Raw genomic sequence first — 21947 nt, 5'->3', positions numbered from 1 at the left:
CTCCACGTTGGTCACCTTTTCTTCAACGTTAGGAGAAGCGAAAAAGACACGTCAAGTGTATTTCTAAAAAAGCGTTTTTCATAACCCTGACCTTGCAGCGCCGAATAGTAGTCCTGCGATGCTCGACAGACTTGCCTACACACCGTTCGCCTAAGCAAGAACTTCCCTTTAATTTCAAGCCTGATATATTAATGTAAAGTTACAATAATATGTTTCCATCAATATAAAGTTGATAGACGGGGTGAGAACAAGAGCGACCACCCATTCTACCATTTCCCCATCCTCTGTACATCAGGCGCAGGGCCGAGGGCAACAGAACTAACATGGTGGAGCACAGTATTTCATGCGTGACCAAAAACGAACATACATACAGCACAACGAAAATGAGAGACAAAATATAGAATACAAGTGAAATAATATTTAACAGTATTACTTGTGAAATAGCAACATTTCAAAAGCAAAAAAAAATACATTTGCGGGCATATATTGGTGGATCCGAGTTGCAGCGACGGGTTTTGGAATTTTGAAAATTAAGTGAGAAATTAACAAAGGTGCGAAGGCGTAACACCTTCGAAGCCAATGCCTGGAAGAAACAGTTTATTCAGTTGCTGTCTCAACTGATAACAGATTCTTCGTGTTTTATAATTCGTTCGTGTGTGAGGAAGTATCCAATACTGTTTACGACGATAAGGGTAGTTTGACATACCTATAGGCACAAGGAAGCTAATTCTGAAATAGTGTACAAATGTCTCATGTGAAACTTTAACGCCTGTCAAAGACACCTACCTCTTGGCAGCGAAAATCGCCGAGCTGAGTGCATCGACTGCCGGGACAGTTGCATCGCACCGTCGGCACGTCGGCCGGAATCCGGCCTGCCTGCACGTTCACACTCCGCCTGAACGGGCAGGACGCCCGGTCTCCAAGCCGGGGCGACAGTGGATCCGGAAGGCACATTTGTGGGCTGCGCCTGGGGAATAAGAACACGTTAAACCTCGCGTCCGTGCCACCCCACAAAGCCAAAAGAAGGACAATCGCAGACGCAGCCGAAGCCATGGTCGCGGACAACATCGCGGTGGTCCACTGGTGTCCTCGTACTGGGGACTGCCGACGCTTGAATCGATATTGCCCGGCTGTCGTCCGGCTGTAGCGTACGCGTCGTCTCCAAACAGGTGCTCGAACGAAAGGGAGAGTGCGATTGTGAGAGGAAGTCGCAAGGAGACGCCGAGACGATAAGGAGGCGTTCATCCGGCGTTCTGAAGGCGTCGGGGTCACCAGGCACGGAGAGACGGATTCCTTTCGAAGGCAGGCCAACGGCAGATGAACGAGGCTATAGTAAGAGCTACGGGTTTCGCAGTCAGCGACCGTTCTTACCTCCTTATCTTGGGCTGCAGAACTATTCTTCAAAGAGCTGTGACTACAAATATTCCAAGTACAGTTAATTGCAGAGAATTATTTACACACATGCTTTATTTGCTATATATTCAAAGAGTTATGGATGTTCAGTTGTTGTTGTAAAGTAATTGCTGGAATAGATGTTTAGAAAAATCTGCTTTAAATGGTTGTAGTCATTTGAACAACAAAAACTACTTTAGTTCCTGTTGTTGCTCTGATAAAATCGAGAATCTCGTAAGACTCCACAAAAGTTGGAGCTCCTGCAGTCAATGCTTCTTGATGCAGGCGTACGAACACGCCAATATGTTTCGGTCATACAGTTTCCTGCAATAATTAATAGAGGGAACTGCGGTGATGCGATCATTCAGCAACCATGCGAATGATGAATATGGATTTTTCTTACCTCCGAACTTGTGGCATCAAAGGTTTTTGTGGCTTCTTTTATTACGCATTATCTGCCTTGACTGCCCTAAATTTCAAGGCAATCTATACTTATTTGATATTGAGAAGGTAATAAGAATCTGCGAACACGCATAATCGCTGCTAATTCCAGTAGTTGACATACGTGTGCACTTTCTCGCACGATACCGTTATAGAATGTTTTCATTCAAACAAGTTTCGGTAAATTAGCATTACGACTAATTAGGGCTGAAAAATTTGCGCACGTGAATCGAACAGCGCCTAATGTACCCCTGACGATATATAACCCGTTAGTATAGTCGTGTACTACCACGATTTCCTTAAGGTCAAACTTCTTTAGGAAGCCTATCGCTCGATTAGTAAGAGCGAGTTCTCGGTGACCGTGTGACACGGACATAAGAACGTAGTTCTTGACGCGCGAGGTTCTGTAGAGCCGCTCCAGTCCACTTGGCTCGAATTCGGCATAGTACGGGCGCACAGAGTGCTAAAGAAAGGCAACAAGCAAAACAATAAAGACTACTCATCTCTAAGCTATGCGTTCGTGGCACGCAAGCGGCTTTATGACGCTGGCCGCGCGCGCCACGATTTCTATATATGCAATGCCCTCCTTCGTTATGAGAGCTCGAGAACTGCATGACTATAAGTCCGTAAGTTTAGCGTTTTGGATATAGAGAATAATGGGCTTTAGCCGCCTTCGTTATATATGTCTTCGATAAATAAATAAATAAATAAATAAATAAATAAATAAATAAATAAATAAATACCACACGATGCTCAAACAGCTCGGCCAGATGGGAGGCGGTCCTCCGCTGCCCTCTTCTGGCTGACCAACTCTGGGCTGTCCAAGTAGGCCCAAGATGCGGCCGAGAGGCTTGGCCTTCCGGTTCCCACGTGGGAGCGGCCCGCTTCGTGAAGACTCACGGTCTGCAGGACTTCATTAAAGTTTGCCATACCATACCATACCATACCATACCATACACGATGCTCACTAACAAATGCCCTATAACCGTATAGCAGCATATTCCAGCTCTGAGGAGGTTAGGTCTGTCGGGGATATTTCTCCTATTATCACTGTTCTGGAGCTGTGGCTTAACCACATGGTGTTGTGCGCTGAAACTATACCCAAATTTCGCGAAAGTAGCCCACTGTCTCCGTTAAACAAGGGCCGAAAATTCCATCCGACATTGGTGGCGTGCCGCGCCAACGATCTTGGAGGCTAAGTGGTTGTTACACTGATAAGAAATGTCCAAGTCACCAAAACTCTCGTGTAGCTTAATAACGCAAAACTCTGATAAACCGATTAGCGCAATTTAGACACCCGCACACACATTGCTGCGGCCGGGCATTGCGTTGCGGATCGTATTGCGAGTCTATATCGACGACAATGACCCGCTGGAAGTACTCTTGCACGGCATGGCAGCTGCGACACGACGCATAAACTTGATTCAGGGTAGGTTGCAGCTTCAATTAAAAGAAATTCCGAGGCGTTAGCGATTGCCCCAAGGAATTCAAAACAGGGCTCACAGATTATACGACAGCTTCACTTCATTCAGGCAACCCTGTCAAATAATTCAAAGCGCTTCACGAGACACAGTTCAAACGGCCTGACCGAAGTTTCAACCAACTACACTCGGCACTGCGGGATAGAGCTTGGAATATTCACGCTGACAGACCTCTTTACGCACTTTGAATATCGTTATTTTCACCAACCTGCGCATTGAGAAAATGCAACTGATACACAGACACGTTGCAAGCTTACAGCAAAGGCTAATAGGTGAAAGGTTGTAGCAAAAATGCTTGGCACTTTCTGGCAATCTTTTGTCACAGTTCAACAGCCTGGGGAGTGTGGTAACTCTTTTCTCCGTGGCTAGAAATGCCAACTCCGTGAGGACGTGCTGTGAAGTTGAGTTTGGATCCCGTGAGTTGCTCCTTCTAAGTATTTTCTGTCTCGGTGTAGAATCTGTTCGATGTATCTTGACGGGAGGATTTGACCGACTCTTTTTGAACGCCAAACAAAGACCAGCTGCATTTTTTTCATGCGCAACACCCTTTTTTAAGAAGCCGCCACATCTAGACAGGCTTCTCCCATTTCTGAAGATAGGCTATGTCACTAGGTGTACATTAGGAGCCAGAAAAATTGCGCCGATAATTTTGATAATTAGTCAAGTTATGCTAATCAACGTTTTGATTACTTATACTTTAGGGCACGCTTTAATGCTAAACTGAAGCCGATTGGTAGTAAAGTCTGTGCTGTTTCAGGAAGAGGGGGAGGAGCTTTGTTATTCTTCAGAAGCGACGCACGAGACGGGTGAACGAGATGACGCGCACAGTGAAGCTGTACAGGACACAAGCCCGCAGCCCGTGAACAATCCAGCATACGATGCCGTGCCAGGCCGTCCACCCGCACGACATAACGCACTGAAATGAACACATCAATGGCAAAGTCAACATCACTTAAAGACTTCAGGAATTGTTCGGACACCGCCTTACTGAACGCCGAGGGCTCACAAAGAAGCGCCGTGCCGTTCACACCAGCACGTGGAAAGCCTATGCGCTGGAGAACGTCGAACGAAAAGTTACGTTCGCTAACAAGTCCTGGGGCGCTATAACGTAAAACTATTCCAAACTTATCTATTCCAATTCTGCAATCAGCCCTCCGCGATTGGTCAAAAACTTTTCTGGACCACTCCCACTTCACCTGTCTGTCACGCGACGTCACGAAACTGCGACAGCTCTCTATCTGATATGAGGTGTACACACTGATTATGCATGATTTGGCGGAACAAAAGAAAAATAGTTATTTCTGATTCGACGCCTTGTCGGCATGAGCCCTCGGTTATTGGTCAAAAGTTTTTGGGCTGAACCCACTTCATCTGCCTCTCACGCGACGTCACAAAACCGCAAAAACTCACGCGTCAAAGTGACGTGTACGCGTTAAAGATGCATAAATATGCCGAACAAAACTGAAGCTTTTTCTGAATAGCCGCAGGCTGCCCCGTTCCGAAAGGAATAAAAGATGGCTGCCGCCGATCGCTCAGGCACTGGCTCTCACACCTGCCGGAGAGCATGGGTTTATTTGCGTGTAATAAAGCTTTTTGCGTGGCCGTGTAACGTTTTCGAGCACTTTCGGCACTTTTACGACCTCGTTCTGCCAACTCTTCTTTGCTGAGGATCCGTTTTAGTCTCATTCTTAAGCGTCCGTTGCATGCCGCCGCGATTGTGGATGAGCCACCGCAAGCCAAGTAAGGGAACGCGGACCAATCGCAGACTCCGGCGCCACCTTCCTCTTCGGTTTATCGATTTTCAGTGCAGTAGCTCAGCCCCATCGAATCCCTCTCCACTTGAGCGTGCTCCTCGCCGCTTGTGAGCCTATTAGATAAGACAAGCCGCTCAGTGTAATCAATGTTATTCGTTTTTCAAGCAAACAAAAGTGACCTCCTATGAACGAGGAGAGCGTTAGATTGGTCTGTTCAGACAACCATGGCGGGTGACCACCCGATGCTTGCGTCGGCGGTTACGCGAATTTGACGTCAGGACATTGGAATAAAAACATATTGGAATAGTTTTACGTTATAGGGCCCCTGGGCACTGCAACAAATAGTGGTCAACATCGCCTAAAGCCTGCAGTGTCTTAAGTCGTCCTCCCGGGGGAAGATGTAGCAGGAAAACGTGAACAAAGAACCGTTTGTTAGACGAAATTAACAAATTGGAATAGACCACGTGAACTCGACGCCAACAAACTTCTTCAGTCTCCCCACAGCCGCCACAGTCCGTGGCTTTCGTGGCGTCGGCTTACTGCGGTCTACAACTACGCGGTTGGACGGGAGGCACACCCGGCCATCGCAGTCATGCGTTCCGATACCGTTCCCTTTCGCCCCATCCCAATCATCTGGGTGCCCGCTCACGCGGCCCATCCTGGTAAGGAGGCGGCCAATTCCATCGCTCGAGATCCGACTGACCGAGCAAGCCCGTCCCCCCCGGGAATGGATACGCGCGACGCGCACCTCACGTACCGCGATATCACGTTGCACTATCGCCTCTCTCGTCTCACCTTCTCCCCTCCGCACCAATCCCTTTACCAGCACCACCAACACTTGTGGCGCCACCTTCAGGCCCATACCTATCTTACTCCCGCACGTCTAGCCCTCCTCCTCCTCGGGACGCACTCTCCGGCTTGCCACTTACGTGACGGCTCCCGCGCCGATTACACTCACGTCCCATTCTGCCCGGCACACTTGCCCCCTGCCTCTTGGCACCTAACCCGTCCGCAGGAGTGGGAAGCTGCTTTGTCCAGCACCGACCGAGCCGCATCTCCAACTTCGGCTGGTGAACTAGACGGAGGACGTCGCGACTAGGCATGGCCTGGACGCCACAACCGGCAGCGTGAAGGGCGCCCACAACGGTGCGTTTTATTTATTTTTTTTACTTTTGGCCTTCTCATGAATAAAAGTTCACCGCCACCACCACCACGAAGCTGCGACCACGCTTGCTTCAACATGCGCACATCATGTGACCGGTGAGTCGATGCAATTTCGTCGTCTGGCGGGCATTGGCCCATCCAAGGATTCGTATCGGCGATCGGTGGTTTGCCAGCGATCTCGACAAGTACTACAACTCACGCATAACGCATACGCAGCGAGTCCGATCACGTATAGCCGTGACGCGGTATGCGCTCGTCCCGAGCGGAGGCGATAGAGCAGGGACGCTTCTGGCCTGCTCAGCCGCATTGTCACGCAGGACTGGTGGGGTGGCGACCATAAGGAATGAAATTAGCTGATTAGGGCTTGTTTTAAGGCTAACGCTGGGGAGCATATGAAGTCTTTTTATAGGTCTGAGTTTTAAGGCTTTTCGAGCAAGTCTATCAGCCACGTCATTTCCCGCTACGCCTAAATGCGACGGAAGCCATCGAAACTTTATGGCAATTGCAAGGCTGCGCAATGTTTTAGGAAGGCGTAAGCAACTTTGTGTGCACCTCTCCAGCACAAGGCCTTGCTGCATTAACACCAGAGCGGGCTTGCTGTCCGACACTGCTACAGCTTGCTTAGCCCAATAAGACTAGTTCCTTCAAGGCTGATTTAATGACCACGCTTTCGCATACTATTGATGAGACGACGCGATCAAGTCGGGAAGTCTAGGACACCTTGGGGAACGTAATCAGACACGCTGCTACGCTTCCTCTGCACTCCACTGAACCGTCGGTGAATACCTTCAGATGTTGGTCATATGTATTCGTCTGTTCCAAATGCTCAAGCACCAACGAATGTGCTTCCGCTGCCGATGTAGAGCGCTTGTTGGGTACCCGGCGAATTTGTCAGCTGGCAGTTCGGATTTTCCTATGACCATGGCGACTCGGGCTTTAGAAGTGGACGGCGTGGGCTCGATTCACTAAGCCGACATAACTGTGCGTTTGTGTGTGTACGTGCGTGCGGCCTGAAAGGAATATTTTGAATCCCTCAGTTGACAGCGATTGCAATTGTCCATTTCTAGCCACAAATTCTGTTAAAGTCAGTCCAGCCGTTGCCTACGCAGAGAAATTCTTGCGTTTAACGTGCACCTGATTAAAAGAAATCTAAGCTAGACCATATCTGAAGCTTGTTCTTGAGGGTTAAGGCAACTTAGCAAATGAGAGCAAATAGTGAACAACAGGGTTTCGCAAAAGAAACGCGCAGGGAAGTTCCGGGTTAAAAAAAAAACTTACTGAAGAAAAATAACATGAACACAATTTCTGTGATTGTGCGATGACGATTAAGGAGACTTAAGTTGGCGTGTAATTATTTATTCGTATTTGAAAATAACTATTCGGAATTTTCGAATATCGAAAATAACCAAATATTTCGCAGCAACCGACTGTTAAAATCGGTTTACCTTGGTCTACCATCCGAACAATGTATTGCAAATTATAATTATCAGAAGCAAAACCAGCGACAAAGCTTTTGCAGCGATGCAGAAACAAAATTGGTAATGCAAGCTTTGTTTTTGGTTTTACAGTGGGTGGGTGGCGTTGGTTAATATTCCTTGAGTTTGATCTTGTACGCATACATAAACATCCGAGAATGCGTGGGAGTGGGAATTGCCTTCGCCGTAGCACAATTGGCAGTCCAAGCGCGCGAATGCGGAGGTTGTGAATTCAGCTCCCACCATCAGCAAGTCTTTTTTTCCTCCATTTCCCTTTCAAATTTTTACACTCCAATAAAAAACTATAAAAAATTTTACGTATGCTTTCTTTTTGTACATTATCTATTGATTTCATATGGTAGTGACTAACAAAGTGTGCGAGCGTTCCGACAACAACGGTGCCCTTACGAAATCGCACCCCTCGGTTCCCCTTCTTTTCGTCCTTAGCATGACAACCAGTCATTTTTGCTTCTGGCCTGTCAATTAGTCTTTCTCGCAGTTTAGTCATGTAGCAGGTTTATATCTTACGTTGCAAACAGCGACGATGTTTTCCTTGTAACAGGGCCTTTATTGTGTCTAAGGCAAACAAATACTTTATTAGCTTTTTCTTTTCCTTCTCTATAACTTCTGGTATTGCTTCAACAACTACTTGTTTAGCGTTTTCGGAACGCTCTTCATACAGCAGCCTGTCATACTTAGAAAACTTGTTTTCGCTGGCGTGATGAAAAAAAAAAATACGCTGGCATGATGAAAAGCGCCGGCAGCGAGAAGCAAACTCTTCGTGCTACCTCTGGTTTCACCACGAGAAAACCTTTCACGGCCAAATAAATGAAAGCAGTCTTGAAAGTACTGGGAACCTCAATCGCAGTATTGAGGTTATGTATTTATGGCAATGAAAAACTCTAAAAGCTGTGATTCAGACGACCTGCAGACAAAGCCCATAAAATATGTCATACACGATACAGCCCCCATTCTGGTCCATATCTATATTACCTGTATTGCTGAAGGCATCTTTCCACAAAAAATGACGATTGCTAAAGTCATTCCAATATACAATAAGGCAGACAGGCTCAATATTCAAAATTATAGCCCCACATAAATGTTGCCGCACGTTTCTAAGGGACTTGAAAAAGTAATATTGATTCAGTTATCATCCTTCTGAGAAAAATATCGCAATATCACGAAAGCTCAGTATGGCTTTCAAAAAAACAAATCAACACAGTTAGCACTTCTAGACCAGAAAGACCATGTACTACAAAATTTTGGAAGGAAGCTACTGACAATAGGTATATTTATAGACTTTACTCAGGCCTTCGATCATATTAACCATAACTTATCTTTAACAAAAGTTGAGACTTATGGTATCAGGGGCCTCCCACTGCAGTTAAGTCATATTTAGAAAAAAGACGTCAGTATGTGCAAATAAATAACTTTAAATCGTTTCCTCGAAAAATACAAACAGGAGTGCCGCAAGGAAGTTTTCTTGGTCCACTGCGTTTTAAATTGTATATAAACGACGTCGTTCTAATCTATCCGAAGGCAAAATTTAGTATACATGCAGACGATACTGGTGTGTTTATTTCATCGGCATGTTTTACTAGCTTAATAAATAGCGCAAACGAGTTCTTCCAGAATATATCCCCATGGTATACAGAAAGTTATCTAAAAATAAATTCAAATAAGACAGAAGGCGTAATTTTTTATGCGAAAGGCACGAAGATTCCACAAAGCCACACCTCAGAGATGAACAAAAGAATCATAGAATCATAGAAATAGACAATGAAATTAAAGTATTAGGTACATACTTCTCTAGTACGCCACACAGGGATCGACATGCAGACTTTGTAGTAAAAAAGCTTAGCCGTATCACAGGAATGCTAAACAAGAACAGATATTGTCTACCAACATCCGTAAAAATATTAATTTACCACTCATTGTTTGCATCACACATTAATTACACACCCCTTGTGAGGGGCACAACAACTGAATCTAACCTCAGTAAAATAGACTTACTACAGAAAAAGATCATACGTAATGTTACGCATGAAGAAAACGAAGACCGGTGAACGTGCTTGCGGTCCCGAGTGGGGAAAGGAAGAAGAGAACGACGCTGAGTTGATCAACTCAGCGCGTGACAGTATCATAGCAAACGTGCCGTACAGTGAGCACCTCTTTAAACACTACAACCTACCCACAATCTACTCCCTACTCCACCGCTCTCTTCTTTGTATACGGCACTCAAACTTAATCTCTGAAAACAGCGCATTTAATGAAATTGCTTGTCTGCGAGATATACATCTACATATATTACCCGTCATGAAGAATATTGGTCTATACCCCTTCAAGAACCAACTATGGCTTGCAAATGACGAAAAATAAATTACCCAGACTGTTTAATTCACTTCATCATGCCGGCATTGACATTATTAACATAACATGGTCAAAACTGTTGTCACTTATCCGAACCTTCTCCTAATTAGTGAATCAAGTGTAATTTCTTTTTCACCTGTATTCACATATTCGTGTTAAATGTTGTAATGATATAATTTTTGCTCGTCCTATTCTTTCTCCTAATCATTCCAGTATTAATCGACCACCATTTCTTTTCAGCTTTAATTATGCATCCGCAAGTGTACGCAATTTTCACTTTTATCTACGTATTGCCAAGTGTATGTAATGTGGTGGTGCGTGCTATCTGCACTGTTCTTACTTGCCATTATCCAATTTCGGTGTTTCCCTACAGAAAATTTTCTTGAATTTATTAATTATTCTACCAAGCATTTATATGTAATGTTTCTGCATGCGGTTAATTGCGCGACTCACTGCCACCATGTAACACGGGGACTAAGGGCACCTCAAGCTGCCTCACTGCAGCTTTTATCTTAGCCCCCGCCATTGTATATATAGCAATAGAAAGAAAGAAAGAAAGAAAGAAAGAAGTTCCAGTATGAAAGACCAACTAGCCCGAATGAATGCCTAGATCAAGACTTGAATGACCACTGCCGATGTGTAGATGTGGAGAAATTTATGAGCTTGAACCGAGTAGACCCTGTGTGCTATATACATACCCGTGATGAGTGCCCTGAGGGATGAATGTGACCGAGACTCCGCGTGCAGCTGGTGGAGAGGTCAGACCCACATTATCAGGGCTTGAAGTGGCTTTCTCAGGACTCGAATTATCTTGGTCGGGACTCCAAGCACCGTATTTCCGGCTTTAGAAATTAGGGGGCGAATGCCCTAGCTTCCCCCCCCCCCGTCCCGAGTTCTGAGAGCGGGTGGCGCAAGTGCCCCCTCCCCCTCGCCCGCCCTTGCGGCAAATACGCCTATGCATTTTAAGATTAACTACGACATTGCTTGATTGAGAGTATGGCTCCGCCGCAGCACAACCATGACGTGAGGCGAACATAAGCTTCAGGGTAAGTGAAGCTTTCGAGGTCGGCCCCACTGGTGACAAATAACTGGAGCCCACGTCGTAAGTCAAACGATTATTTCGGTTCTCGCGAACAAATATAAGCCGATACTTGTGTAAAAACATCTGTCTATGCGTTTCAAGCGAACGAAACTTTCTGATTTTCGACATATTCAGTGAGCAAAAGATGCCACTGTACGACGACTTCTAAAAGTCTACGCGGACGGACCTCCTCGTGTAGTCGCAATAGAGGTATTTTGAGACCACGTTTACCGTGAAAAAAGCGCTTAATAAAGAGACATGTAGCGAATAGTCCGGAAAGAATACAAGTTGCAAAAAAAATACATCAATAATTTTTTAACTAGGCAAACTTTTGATTTTATTACAACAAGCCTTCAAAAAGGCGGCTTGTTTAGTGCGGATATAAATATGGCAGCAGTCGAGACATGCGGTGAAGTTCGGTCCGGATCCCGTGAGCTATTCATTCGTAATGTTCTCTGTCTGGACAGAGAAATCTGTTGGCACATTGCTCGACGGGAGGAATTTGACCGACACTTTTGCGGCCGAGTGTAATGCCCTCATGTTTTTTTTTTTTTTAACAACGAACACAAAAAACAAAAACGAAAACGCGACATTAACGGCGCGAATCGGCAATCGACAGTCGAGGATTTGGTTCTTTGTTCAGTAAGAAAGAGGTCCAGTTTATATCTGTGTACCGCCAAACATATTGAAACATAATATAAAAAACTTGAAGCGAACTATTCGAATTAGCACCCCAATATCAGAGGTTCAAGTAATTTTCGATTAACTGAGGTCAAGCTATTTCTGCACCCCGCCTAGGCACTGCTATCTCCCGCTACCAGTAATGAAGTATTAAACCTCCTCATGCAAATCAAGCACAGTTAATTAATCACGGCTATATTTTAACCCTTAATAAATTGTTTACCTTTTGTTCATTTTCTTTTTCTAAGTTGCATTGTTCGTCTTTTAGTGTTCCTGCTTTGAATATGTGGTGCACAGCTGCTTTACTTCTGTGCCACAAGAACAGAAATTCCCCCTGACGGTCGCAGGAGACGTAGCCAATATACATTTCACGAAAGTGCACAAGCCGCGAGAAATAACATACATATACCGGTTGTCCCCCGTAAGTTTAGCCAAACATTAAATATATGCAGATGCCGTGTAGCTGGACAGAAGCACAGAAACGTTGTTTGCCGTTGCTTAGAGGTACTGAGATAATTTGGTTCATTTCACCTAATTAAGTAGTTAGTATTAACTAATTATTCAACTTTTCAAATATTAGAATTAAGTGAAAAGTGTCAATGGGAAAATCCTAGAGCGCCACGGAAAACTGCAGATCCAAATTTGTATCGCTCAATACGTGGTACCCGAAAGCGGTTTTGCAAGCATAAAAGAAGCCGGCGAACACTGGAAATAAGCACAACTACGCACGAAATACCGGGAAAAAACACAACTACGAACGTTTTATGACGCTTTAAAATAGAAAAGGAAAGACAAAGGAGGCAAAGGCTCAGTAATTATTTGCAACGCTTGTGATTGGACAAGGAACGTGAAAATTTTGCCACAAACTGCCCTTACCAACTTCCGCCCCTCCCATTTCTACGAAATATAAACCTTCGGTAACCTACAGCTACATGGTGTCAGGACATTGGGAAGCATAGCTGATAAATTCTGTATCACACTTTCTCACCTTTGATTGTGATTTTTTTACAGAGAATGTGTTTTATGCAACCGTATTTACCTTCGCACAGAAATTTTCCGTAGTATTCCAGCATGTTTCGCTAAATTTGACCTCGTTGGTATGTGTAGTTCTGCCAGGGCAATGGGCTAAGTTATGTCCCGTTCGTAAGACACTCATAACCAGCGTTGCCATATTTTTGTTGACGCGTGTCGGTAAACTGAGATAGAACAGTGGCTAAATGTGTGCTAAGTCTGCTTCAATGTCTCTGTGCTTCAAAGTCTCTTCAAAGAAATGTGTTTCAAAGTCTTTGAAATTGTCGCTCAAACTATCTAATAAATTAAATACCTTGGGAATCTTGGAAAAGTCTGCCAACGTTGCGGAAATAGTGTACTAAATCATTTCAGATCTGTCTAGCGTTCTTGCTGGAGAAGATTAAACAGTAAATTTACTTGCATAATGTATAGAGCTTTTAATTTACTAATATATTTATATAACAAAGGGTTAGGCCAGCTGAAATTTTGCATTGGCCTACAAATTCTAATGTTACAAGACTAGGGTGAACAAGAAACAAGGGTAACCTGGTTTGCTTAGCACGATAACTAAGGCGCTTTGCATCGCACTACACCTGCAAATTTTGTAGTTCTCCGCACTCGCGAAAACAAAACAAAGCTCTTCGACAAGCGCTTGATGGTATGTCTTTAAGAGGATGATGACAAGTGTGTGATATTTACATACGTCAACGGCTGGTCTGCAGCGTGCGTCTGGTGAGGCCAGAGGCACGCTTCTACCCAGGCGCCTCGGCCCCCTTCATTTGCCGAAAAGCGTCGCGCAGTATTTCTTGGCCGTGAGAAACGAAAGCAGTGCATTCAGATTCACGCGAACCAGGCCAGCTGCTCCAATATGTACACGCCTTTTTGTAGTCTATCTGTCTGATTATGTATCGGCTGCATCCTAAATCTCGCCGTACACTTTATTGCGATTAGTTCGGTAAAATAATTTACGCCTACGGCTGTGAACGCTCACCAATCAAACAAATTTATTTATACCTGCAGGGTTTATAGCAGTTCAAATTGCTTTGTTTTTCAAGATAAATAAGTGCAGTTTGTGAGAACAATGTGAAGCCATTTAAGACAACCTTTAAGTACGCCTGTTCATAACACATGCACGATAACAACAGCATTGATGTGAAGACAATCATCATGATCATCTGCTTCATCATGATCACATAGCCCACGCACAGTTCAGGCAACCGGGCCACTCACGTGTATTCCTTGAACAATAAATCACGTCATAGAAAGTAATCTTGGGAGCAACATTTCCAATTTACAAGTCGCTAAAATGTCGCTAATTGTTGTGTCGGGCCGCTCAAGAATGCCGCCAGCCAATAAGTACAAAATTTTTGTCTCTAAACACAAACGATAGTAGCTAAATCTAGCGACAAAATCGCTAAACTGGTAACACTGCTCATAATGCTCTAGAACACTTGCAAACGCAATTTATTGCCAACGACCCAATTACCCCCGAACTTCGAACTTTCCCTGCACATGACCCATTACTTGGTCCTTACTGTCACTAAACATTAAGAAGCTGCCTCGTTTAGTTCATTGAGTACACCAGGCGAACCTGGTATCGTCTGGTGTCACCAGGTTTCCCGTAAAGTTTTCTAAATGACCAGAAATGTTAAAACATACTTTGTGACAAATTTTACTTAAAATATTACTTCCTAGCATAAAGTTTCTCAAACGCAGAGTTTCTTGTGACTATGGAATCGTAGTGGATAAAGACAGCGTGATGGTTTCAGACACTTGAGAATTTTTCGCGAAAGCTGCACCAGATCAACACACATTTAGCAACGCACACGAACATGGCGTAGTGTTCCACCAATTCGCCAAATTTCACTTCGGTTGAAGTTGTTGTTGTGCCAGGGTAGCGGCACAAGGGTCTTATGCTCCTCATAAAACTCACTCATAACGGTGTGAAAATGTTTCGTACGTAGTTCATTTCACAAGTCATATTTAACCCACCCACTTGGAACATTACCCACACATTTCCCATACGGTTCGCGTAATTTACCCGAATATAAACAAGGTGCCCTGTTTAGTTCACAGGGGACACCGAAGAAACTAACTACGAACCTCGTATGACGCACAAAAATCGGGTATAAACGATCGTTCAGTAATTTTTTGTAACGTTTCAGTTCAAAGCAGGAACGTGAAAATTTTGGGGAGGGCAAACAGGATACTTTGCCCCCAGACCCCACACTGTCAAAAGGTGAGGAAGGCAAGTGACCTCCCCGGCTCCCTCTCCCCCGGGATAAACACCTATGGTCACAAATGTAACTTGTTACATTTAATTGGTTACAGAAGAAAAGTAACTGAATTACAGTCATTGTTACCGAATAAACAATTTAATCGTTAAATTACAACATTACCAAACGGCATAATTGATTCCAAGTCCCCAATTATATGCAAATCGTTACGTACAAGTGTCAGTATGAGGTATATGATAAAAAGAATAAATGTGTACAAAGCCGCACGAGTACACAGTGTTTATTAAAAAAGTTCTTTAGATAATATTACTACGTAGCAATATCAAAGAAAAACACATGATTTTCCATGACTGTGTTAATAAAAAATAAAGCATTGTAAAGGAAGCAACGCTGTTAGTTGGACGCGTCTTCGCGATGTCTTAGTTCTCCGAGAAAGATGCCAATCCAAAGCCTCAGCAACCCGGGATTGCAATGCATACAACACACGACAACGCCAGTTTTTGCATACTAGGAAACAACAACAAAAAAAAAGCTTGATGACTGAACTTAAATGGACCGAGGCAAAGTGAAATTCCACGGCACACTGCTCAACTTCTTTAGGTGTCGCCTTAAAACATGTCAAACTTGCGCACCAACTTGACGGTCAGGACCACGACCTCCTCGTCCCTGTCGGAAAAGAACCCACGCCCGCACAGTTCTTCGAACGGGTACGACCGGAACCTGTCGAATCCTTCGTCGAGCAAAGAGGCCCGGCTCTGACGCGACACCACCCACGTAGGTGTCAGCAGCTGACCACCTCCCAGCGGGAACAGCTTACGCGGTCTCGCCAGTGACGCCGAACGCAGGACCCAAGGGTTCAACATGTCTACGCACTGGTCGGCGGCCCCGTAGACACTCAGGGCGGAGTTCTCCTCCATCAGGACCAGCTTGGCGTTACACGTGCCGTCTGGAGTCTCGCATCGGGTCGTCCACACCTCCGGGTCCAGCGGCGACGACAGCGCGGCATCGGCAGAGTCTACGGCGTCGCCTTTTCTAAACGCGACGCTCAAGGTGCACTTACGTTTGCGAAGCATGGAGAAACAAGACAATGGTCGAGGCCTCGCGCTCGTAGCAGAGGTGGCTTCGCGTCCGGAGGCCGTTACTCGGTTCGCCCGAGCTGCCGAGGTATCGACGGAAGAACTGCCACGCAACAGGCCGACGCCTTCTCCGGTCGCAGCTTCGGGGACCAGCCTCGCCAGAACCTCCCTGGCGTTGCTCATGTCAGCCTGAAGAAGCGACGTGCGGGTGCCCAGTGCTCGCGTGTGTTCCAGTAGCTCGTTCATCTTAGACTCGAACGCTGCGCGAAGGACGACCGACGCAGCTCTAATGTTTGCGCGTGAACTTTCACCAAGGGAGGGGTGTGGGGTCATTGGACGCCTACATGACAGGCAGTTTAAAACATATTTCATTGTTTACCAAGCATCTACTGCACTGTATTATTCCATGGTTATAATTCCAAAGTTCAGTTCAAACTATGCCTATGGCCTAGTCCTCCGGGAAATGCTACGACGGCTGCCGCCGGCTGTCGTGTCGTCAAGCTCAAGAATCGCGCCCCGATTGGCTGCCGACTTTTTTTCATATTCGTACTACCCTCTTCCACCTAGCGCAAGCAGCGCCCCAACACAATCCGCTTGGCCGCTGCCAGCTGCCTCTTTTCCTTCTCTACATCGGATGGTAGGGCTCTAGACATAGCCGCTGCTCCTGCATGGCTTCAGCGACGCGCTTCCTTCTATTCTCGTATTTAGTTTTTCTGTCTCTTGTGTACGCGGACTCAAGTGCTGTGCTTGGAATGCGGCACTCTAGAGAAACTTCGCCCAAGAATATCCACATTTTGTACACATTCCCGTTAGGCAGGAATTCGCTGATTTCGTGCGCGAACATTACAAGTGAAGTCCCTGCGCATGTTTTTCCAATCTCGGTTTGTGTTGTGACCGTTATGAGCGTAACTATCATGTCAGCTAAGTGGAGTAACTGGTGCCACATAGGGGCGCCAATCTCTTTTTAGATCTCGTTAATTAAAACAAGAAATAAGCATATCATTACCTGCGACTCTAGAACAGAGTTTCAACAGTTACTGACATCCATGAGTTTTCTTAGGGCGTTCTATTGTTCAGTAAGACCTATGCATGGATAAATGTTTTTTTTCTTACACACGCAGAACACAATGTATTATTAGTTGCTTTTAAAATCCTGCTTCTAATGACGACAGAGCTTATAGCTTATAAAGAACAGACGGGGAAACAACGTATTTCTAAATCAATTATCAAGTGTTCGAAGGCTATGGTGCGTTACCAATAATACAAGCCCCCTACAGTAAAACGATGCGCCTAATGTTTCGCAGCGCACTTCCCCAGTAGCATCCTTTCCCTGCGAGAAATCAGAACTGTAGCATACCCGCAAGAGTGTCTTGTATGGGAGCATGTGGCACAGCGTGTCGTCCACCGCCAGGAGCGCTGTCGCTTGCAAGTTGGTGGCTCCGCCTGGTGGTGGAGGTGGGAGGCGCCACGCATCCACCGCGGTAATGGTCCGCCAGCTTCGAGCGCAGTTGCGTGCCCTGACAGCGCGGGCAAGTGACCGCGTGGAAAGAGCAGTCCTGCTCGAAGTGATCCAGCAGACCTCGCAGTGGGCCAGTGAAGTCGCACCCGTACCTCGCGTTCCAACATCTCACCTGCGCGTAAATTAAGAAAACTACAACGTTTCCTCCCAGGGAAGTATTTCCCTTTCCGTGAACACAGTGCGCGAAGTGCTCAAGCGATGTTTTAAGTGAAGATCATGTTGCGGCACACTGTTTGCAGCTCGCGAGTTTTCGCGCCGCGACCATGTCTAGAAACATGTCAATCTTCGTTGAAGGGCCCCTCACCAGGCCCCACAGCAAATTTTGGTTATACGCTGGAAGTTGTTGCGTGTCCTCTAGGGAGTGTTCTGCCGCAAATTTTTTTTTTCAATTCGGCTCACTAATAGCCAAGATAGAAATATTTTAACGCCGCGAACATATGATTTCAGTAGGCCGGCTCCATTGCCAAGCGAGACGCTCTCTCCACTAGCCTCCGCAAGCGAAATTCCTTTCCTGCGTTCTCCCATACCGGACATCGAGGATCGCGTGACGGTCCATTTTATCCAGTGGAAAATAAAGCGCCGTCTTGGGGAACGCCACGTGATAGCCAGCGAGCATCCATTTTTTCTGACGCCAACGCTAGCCAACGTGCTGCGCAGCCCGCTCCGCTCAGGCAGCTTGCAAGCGGACCGTGTTTGTCGCTCCGCTAGCCCGCTTGCGGATAAGCGGAGGGCGCATGCGCATTGGCGCTTCCGCTCCGCTTAGCTGCTGAGCGGAGCGTAAGAACGGCAAACTAAAACACTCCATTATCTCGTTTCGCCCAGCGCACGATTTCGCACGCCGTGCGCAAGGACACATGACTAGCGGTATAATTCAGTGCTACACGAATACTAAGGCAGAACAAGCGGATCGCAGAGCGGGATCACGGCGCGAGAACACGGTAGACAATGGCATAGCTTCGGTACCTGCGCTCGACGTACCCTCATGAGAGGCTTAGGCCCGGCCATCACAAAGTGATGGTTCTACAATAAAAGTTTATTCCCCCCCCCCTCGGTACCTGCGCACGTGGCCGCACGACCGTGGGAACAAGCTGACGAAGCGGAAGTACAACTCTCTTGCTTCGGTGCGAAGTAAAAGAAAAAAACACGCATACATTCCGTTTGTGTGTTTTATTATTTCTCTAATGTTCAATATTCAATACACGCAACATATTACACAAATAACAGATGTTGCCTTCAATAATTCTTGAAGTCACGTGCAACCACGAGTGACGTCACAATGCGGACAGGACTACGTAGGCGCCGGAACGCGACTACATCACCGTCCGGTTTGGAGCGCGGCGGCCGCGAGGAGAAGGAAAAACGGCGCTCGCGTTGAAATTTTAGACCTTTCCTGCCTTTCCGTGGCGCGTAGCGATGTAATACTTTGCAGACACGATCGTTAGCGCGCATTCTATGCTCTGCGCTTGTCAGCTCAAAATAGCCACCCTTGGTGAGAGGCCCTTTTTAAATGTTTTTCTTCTTTTAATTTGAACACAAACCGGAGCATAGGAGCGGCCAGTGCCTCTAAAAGGTTCCAAACACAGCATCGCACACATAAACATATTAACACAAAAACTTACCTTATAGACCTCGGTGAAAAAGGAGTTGTTCAGATCACGTAATGCTTCCACAAAAGCCGAACGGGTACCTCCAAAAGAGTGCGTAGGAATTGAATCGAATTTGAATCGAAATGAATCGAATTCGAGACCACCGCATGGCCAGCTTAGATCACCTGACAAAGAAGGCGCGAGGGTAAATAACTCGCAAACTCCCATGTCACGTTCATGTGGTTGGTGGTAACTCTCCCTTTCATGAATACGCTCGTATACACCAGCCTCGCGTAATTTGGCTTTTTTCGTATTGTAAAAGAAGGTGTTAGAGATGCCAGTGCGGCAGTGATTGTGAATGATTGCGTTTTTGCCTTTTCGCCAAAGAAAGTGTCGCTTGTTCACAGAATAAGCAGTTGGAAGTAGTATCGTGTATGTGCACGTTATTTCCTTTCGTTTTCCTTGCGTCGTAAGTATTTAAACAGTGCGATTTATTGACACACCCAGTTTGTTACCGTTGTTTCCTGTTCTTACTTTATCCCTACACACAAGACAGCTGTGTTGTGGTAACGAATCAGGTTTTGCCTAAAATATCCGCAGACATATAGCCTCTTCTCGAACAGAGATAATAAGTTTGCACAAAGACTGATGTACAAAAAGCTTATATAATGAAGTAATATGAAGAATCCCCGTTCGAATCGATATTCATTGTGATGGGCAGCTAACTTTTTTCGCCTCTGTAGCTGAATGCTATATGGCGTTCTACTGCTCAGGACGACGACACGAGTTCAATCTATACGATCGCCTACCCGTGATTTTCCATCAAATTGGGGTCTTATGCGCGACTGCAAATTCTTTGCGAGGGCAGTTAACTAATGGCTTGGCTACTTGTAGGCTGGAACCACTCGTACGAGCTTTCGGAAGAGCCCTAGCAAGCCTATGCACGTCTTGAATTGAAATGCAATGCGTCGCGTCCAATTCTCGAGCCCCTTGCCCTCGCAACGAACACTCAAGCACATATTTGTGCTGATCAGGCCACCTTGCTCTGGGTGTGGGTCTCGTATAGCTGTTGGATTTACCTTCCGTCCAGTAGCGGCTTGTGCCGAGGGTATTTCGTATTTGTTGCTGATATTGTAAGACAACCTCCGCTGCTTCGTTAATGCAGCAACGTGTCTACCTAATGTTCTTGTACATGCTCTTGCCCATAGCAAAACATTCTCTCGGCTGCCAAAAAATAACAATGTCTATTTTAAAGTAAGCAAAGCGTCTGTGCTGCACGTTTTTTTTTAACAGTTTCCTGCACAAAAACTGCGCAAATATGCAAAAATTATTGCGGTATAAATGGGGTCCAATTGACGTGGTTGGCACAGTGGTCACAAAGCCGGGTGCGAAATTCGAGTTCATAGCTCGGCCTTTATCTTCTCTGATAACTAATCACCCCTTCGGTTTCACGCAGGTGCAGATATGGTATTGATGCGTAACCTTCCAATTTAGTCTAATTTATCAGGGGCGTTTATGGCGCCGTAAATATTAGTCTTCTCACAGTAATCTCCCTCGCGTCGTCGTTGCGGGTAGTCTTACCTTGGCCTTGACGACGTCAATCGGCCGGGTGTCGCTCCATACTACAGTGCCGAGATCGAAGACATCCCGGTCGAGAATGCACCGCCTGTCGTTGTCGGAGGCACCGTCGCTGCAGTGGTCCAAGCAGTGCTCGCAAAAGACGTGCGAGCACGGGAGCGAGGCCGTTCGGCGGGCGACCAGTCCGCACAGGTTGCACACCAGCGTCGTTCCAAGCGCGTCCCTAAACTGCAGCGGTCGGCAGTCGACGCCGCGAAGAAAGCCGCGAAGCCAGACGCGGTTCACGCCCCCGTCGTCCTCGTCCGCCATTTCTCGAGCAAAATGGCGGCGACGCCACGCGGGTGGTAGCGCTTGTCGAGAGAGCGAGAGAGAGAGAGAGACAGACAGACAGAGAGAGAGAGAGATTGGGAAGAGGCGCTATATTCTGCAACCCTTTACAAACAAACATACGGAGAAGTGCATGTGCGCTGTCTGAGCTCGACTTTCACTCAGCTGCGGCCGACGCAGTCAGCATTGGATGCCCAGGCGGATCTCGCTGTGGCTTCGCGTCGCCGTGGTTCGCGTGGAACAAAGTGAAGCATACGGCGCGGGGTTTAGTTGTTACGTCTACGAGCACCAAATAAAAGCCGGGGCGGGAAGTGCATTCCGGACCACGGCAGCTGTCTGAGAGTAACGGATAGTTTAGCACTCATCGGCACTCGCATATATATATATATATATATATATATATATATATATATATATATATATATATATATATAATTTTATGATCTACATTTGCAGTGTGAAACGTCCCGACGGTGGTGGCGGGGGTGATGGTGTTCTTACACAGGCGGTTTTAGCCTGCCAATCGAGGCCGTGGCAATTGTTCCACCTGTGGGGCCTCTCTTTTTGGGCGTAAACATTCCGTGAACGCACGTCAGAATGTCCACTGTCTCGTATAAACGCAAAAGGAAGGTGCAGTATTCTCTGATCGGATGATCTGGTGTCCTTCCGGAAACACGTTGTACGCAGTTGTGTGGAAAATCCTCTTGTTTTTCACGGGATTAAGCATAGCGCGTATCGCTCCGCAGTGTAAAGTCGGCAGGACCACATAATATT

General features: G+C 46.2%; 1 protein-coding gene across 1 annotated transcript; it reads right to left on the bottom strand.

Moving 5' to 3' along the window:
* Window positions 1-15351: 15351 nt before the first annotated feature.
* Window positions 15352-21155, bottom strand: LOC126528140 (uncharacterized). Its single transcript, XM_050176001.2, has 3 exons — window positions 20850-21155; window positions 17521-17794; window positions 15352-16423 (listed from the first exon to the last, which is right to left on the bottom strand). Exons 1-3 carry the CDS (start codon window positions 21153-21155, stop codon window positions 15696-15698), a joined length of 1308 nt encoding a protein of 435 aa, XP_050031958.1. The 3' UTR covers window positions 15352-15695.
* Window positions 21156-21947: the final 792 nt, after the last annotated feature.

Source organism: Dermacentor andersoni, chromosome 9 (genome assembly GCF_023375885.2).
Source record: "Dermacentor andersoni chromosome 9, qqDerAnde1_hic_scaffold, whole genome shotgun sequence".
Lineage (NCBI taxonomy): Eukaryota > Metazoa > Arthropoda > Arachnida > Ixodida > Ixodidae > Dermacentor > Dermacentor andersoni.
The sequence above is the reverse complement of the archived record's forward strand: the minus strand, read 5'-3'. Positions and strand labels throughout refer to the sequence as shown.

Excerpts from the sequence above, each read along its gene's own strand:
- LOC126528140 (XM_050176001.2), bottom strand. The coding sequence starts at position 21,155 with ATGGCGGACGAGGACGACGGGGGCGTGAACCGCGTCTGGCTTCGCGGC. Across the intron at positions 17,795-20,849 it reads TTGACGTCGTCAAGGCCAAG|GTGAGATGTTGGAACGCGAG; the intron begins GTAAGACTACCC and ends ATTTACGCGCAG. Across the intron at positions 16,424-17,520 it reads CATACAAGACACTCTTGCGG|CGTTCGAGTCTAAGATGAAC; the intron begins GTATGCTACAGT and ends TCCTTCGCGCAG.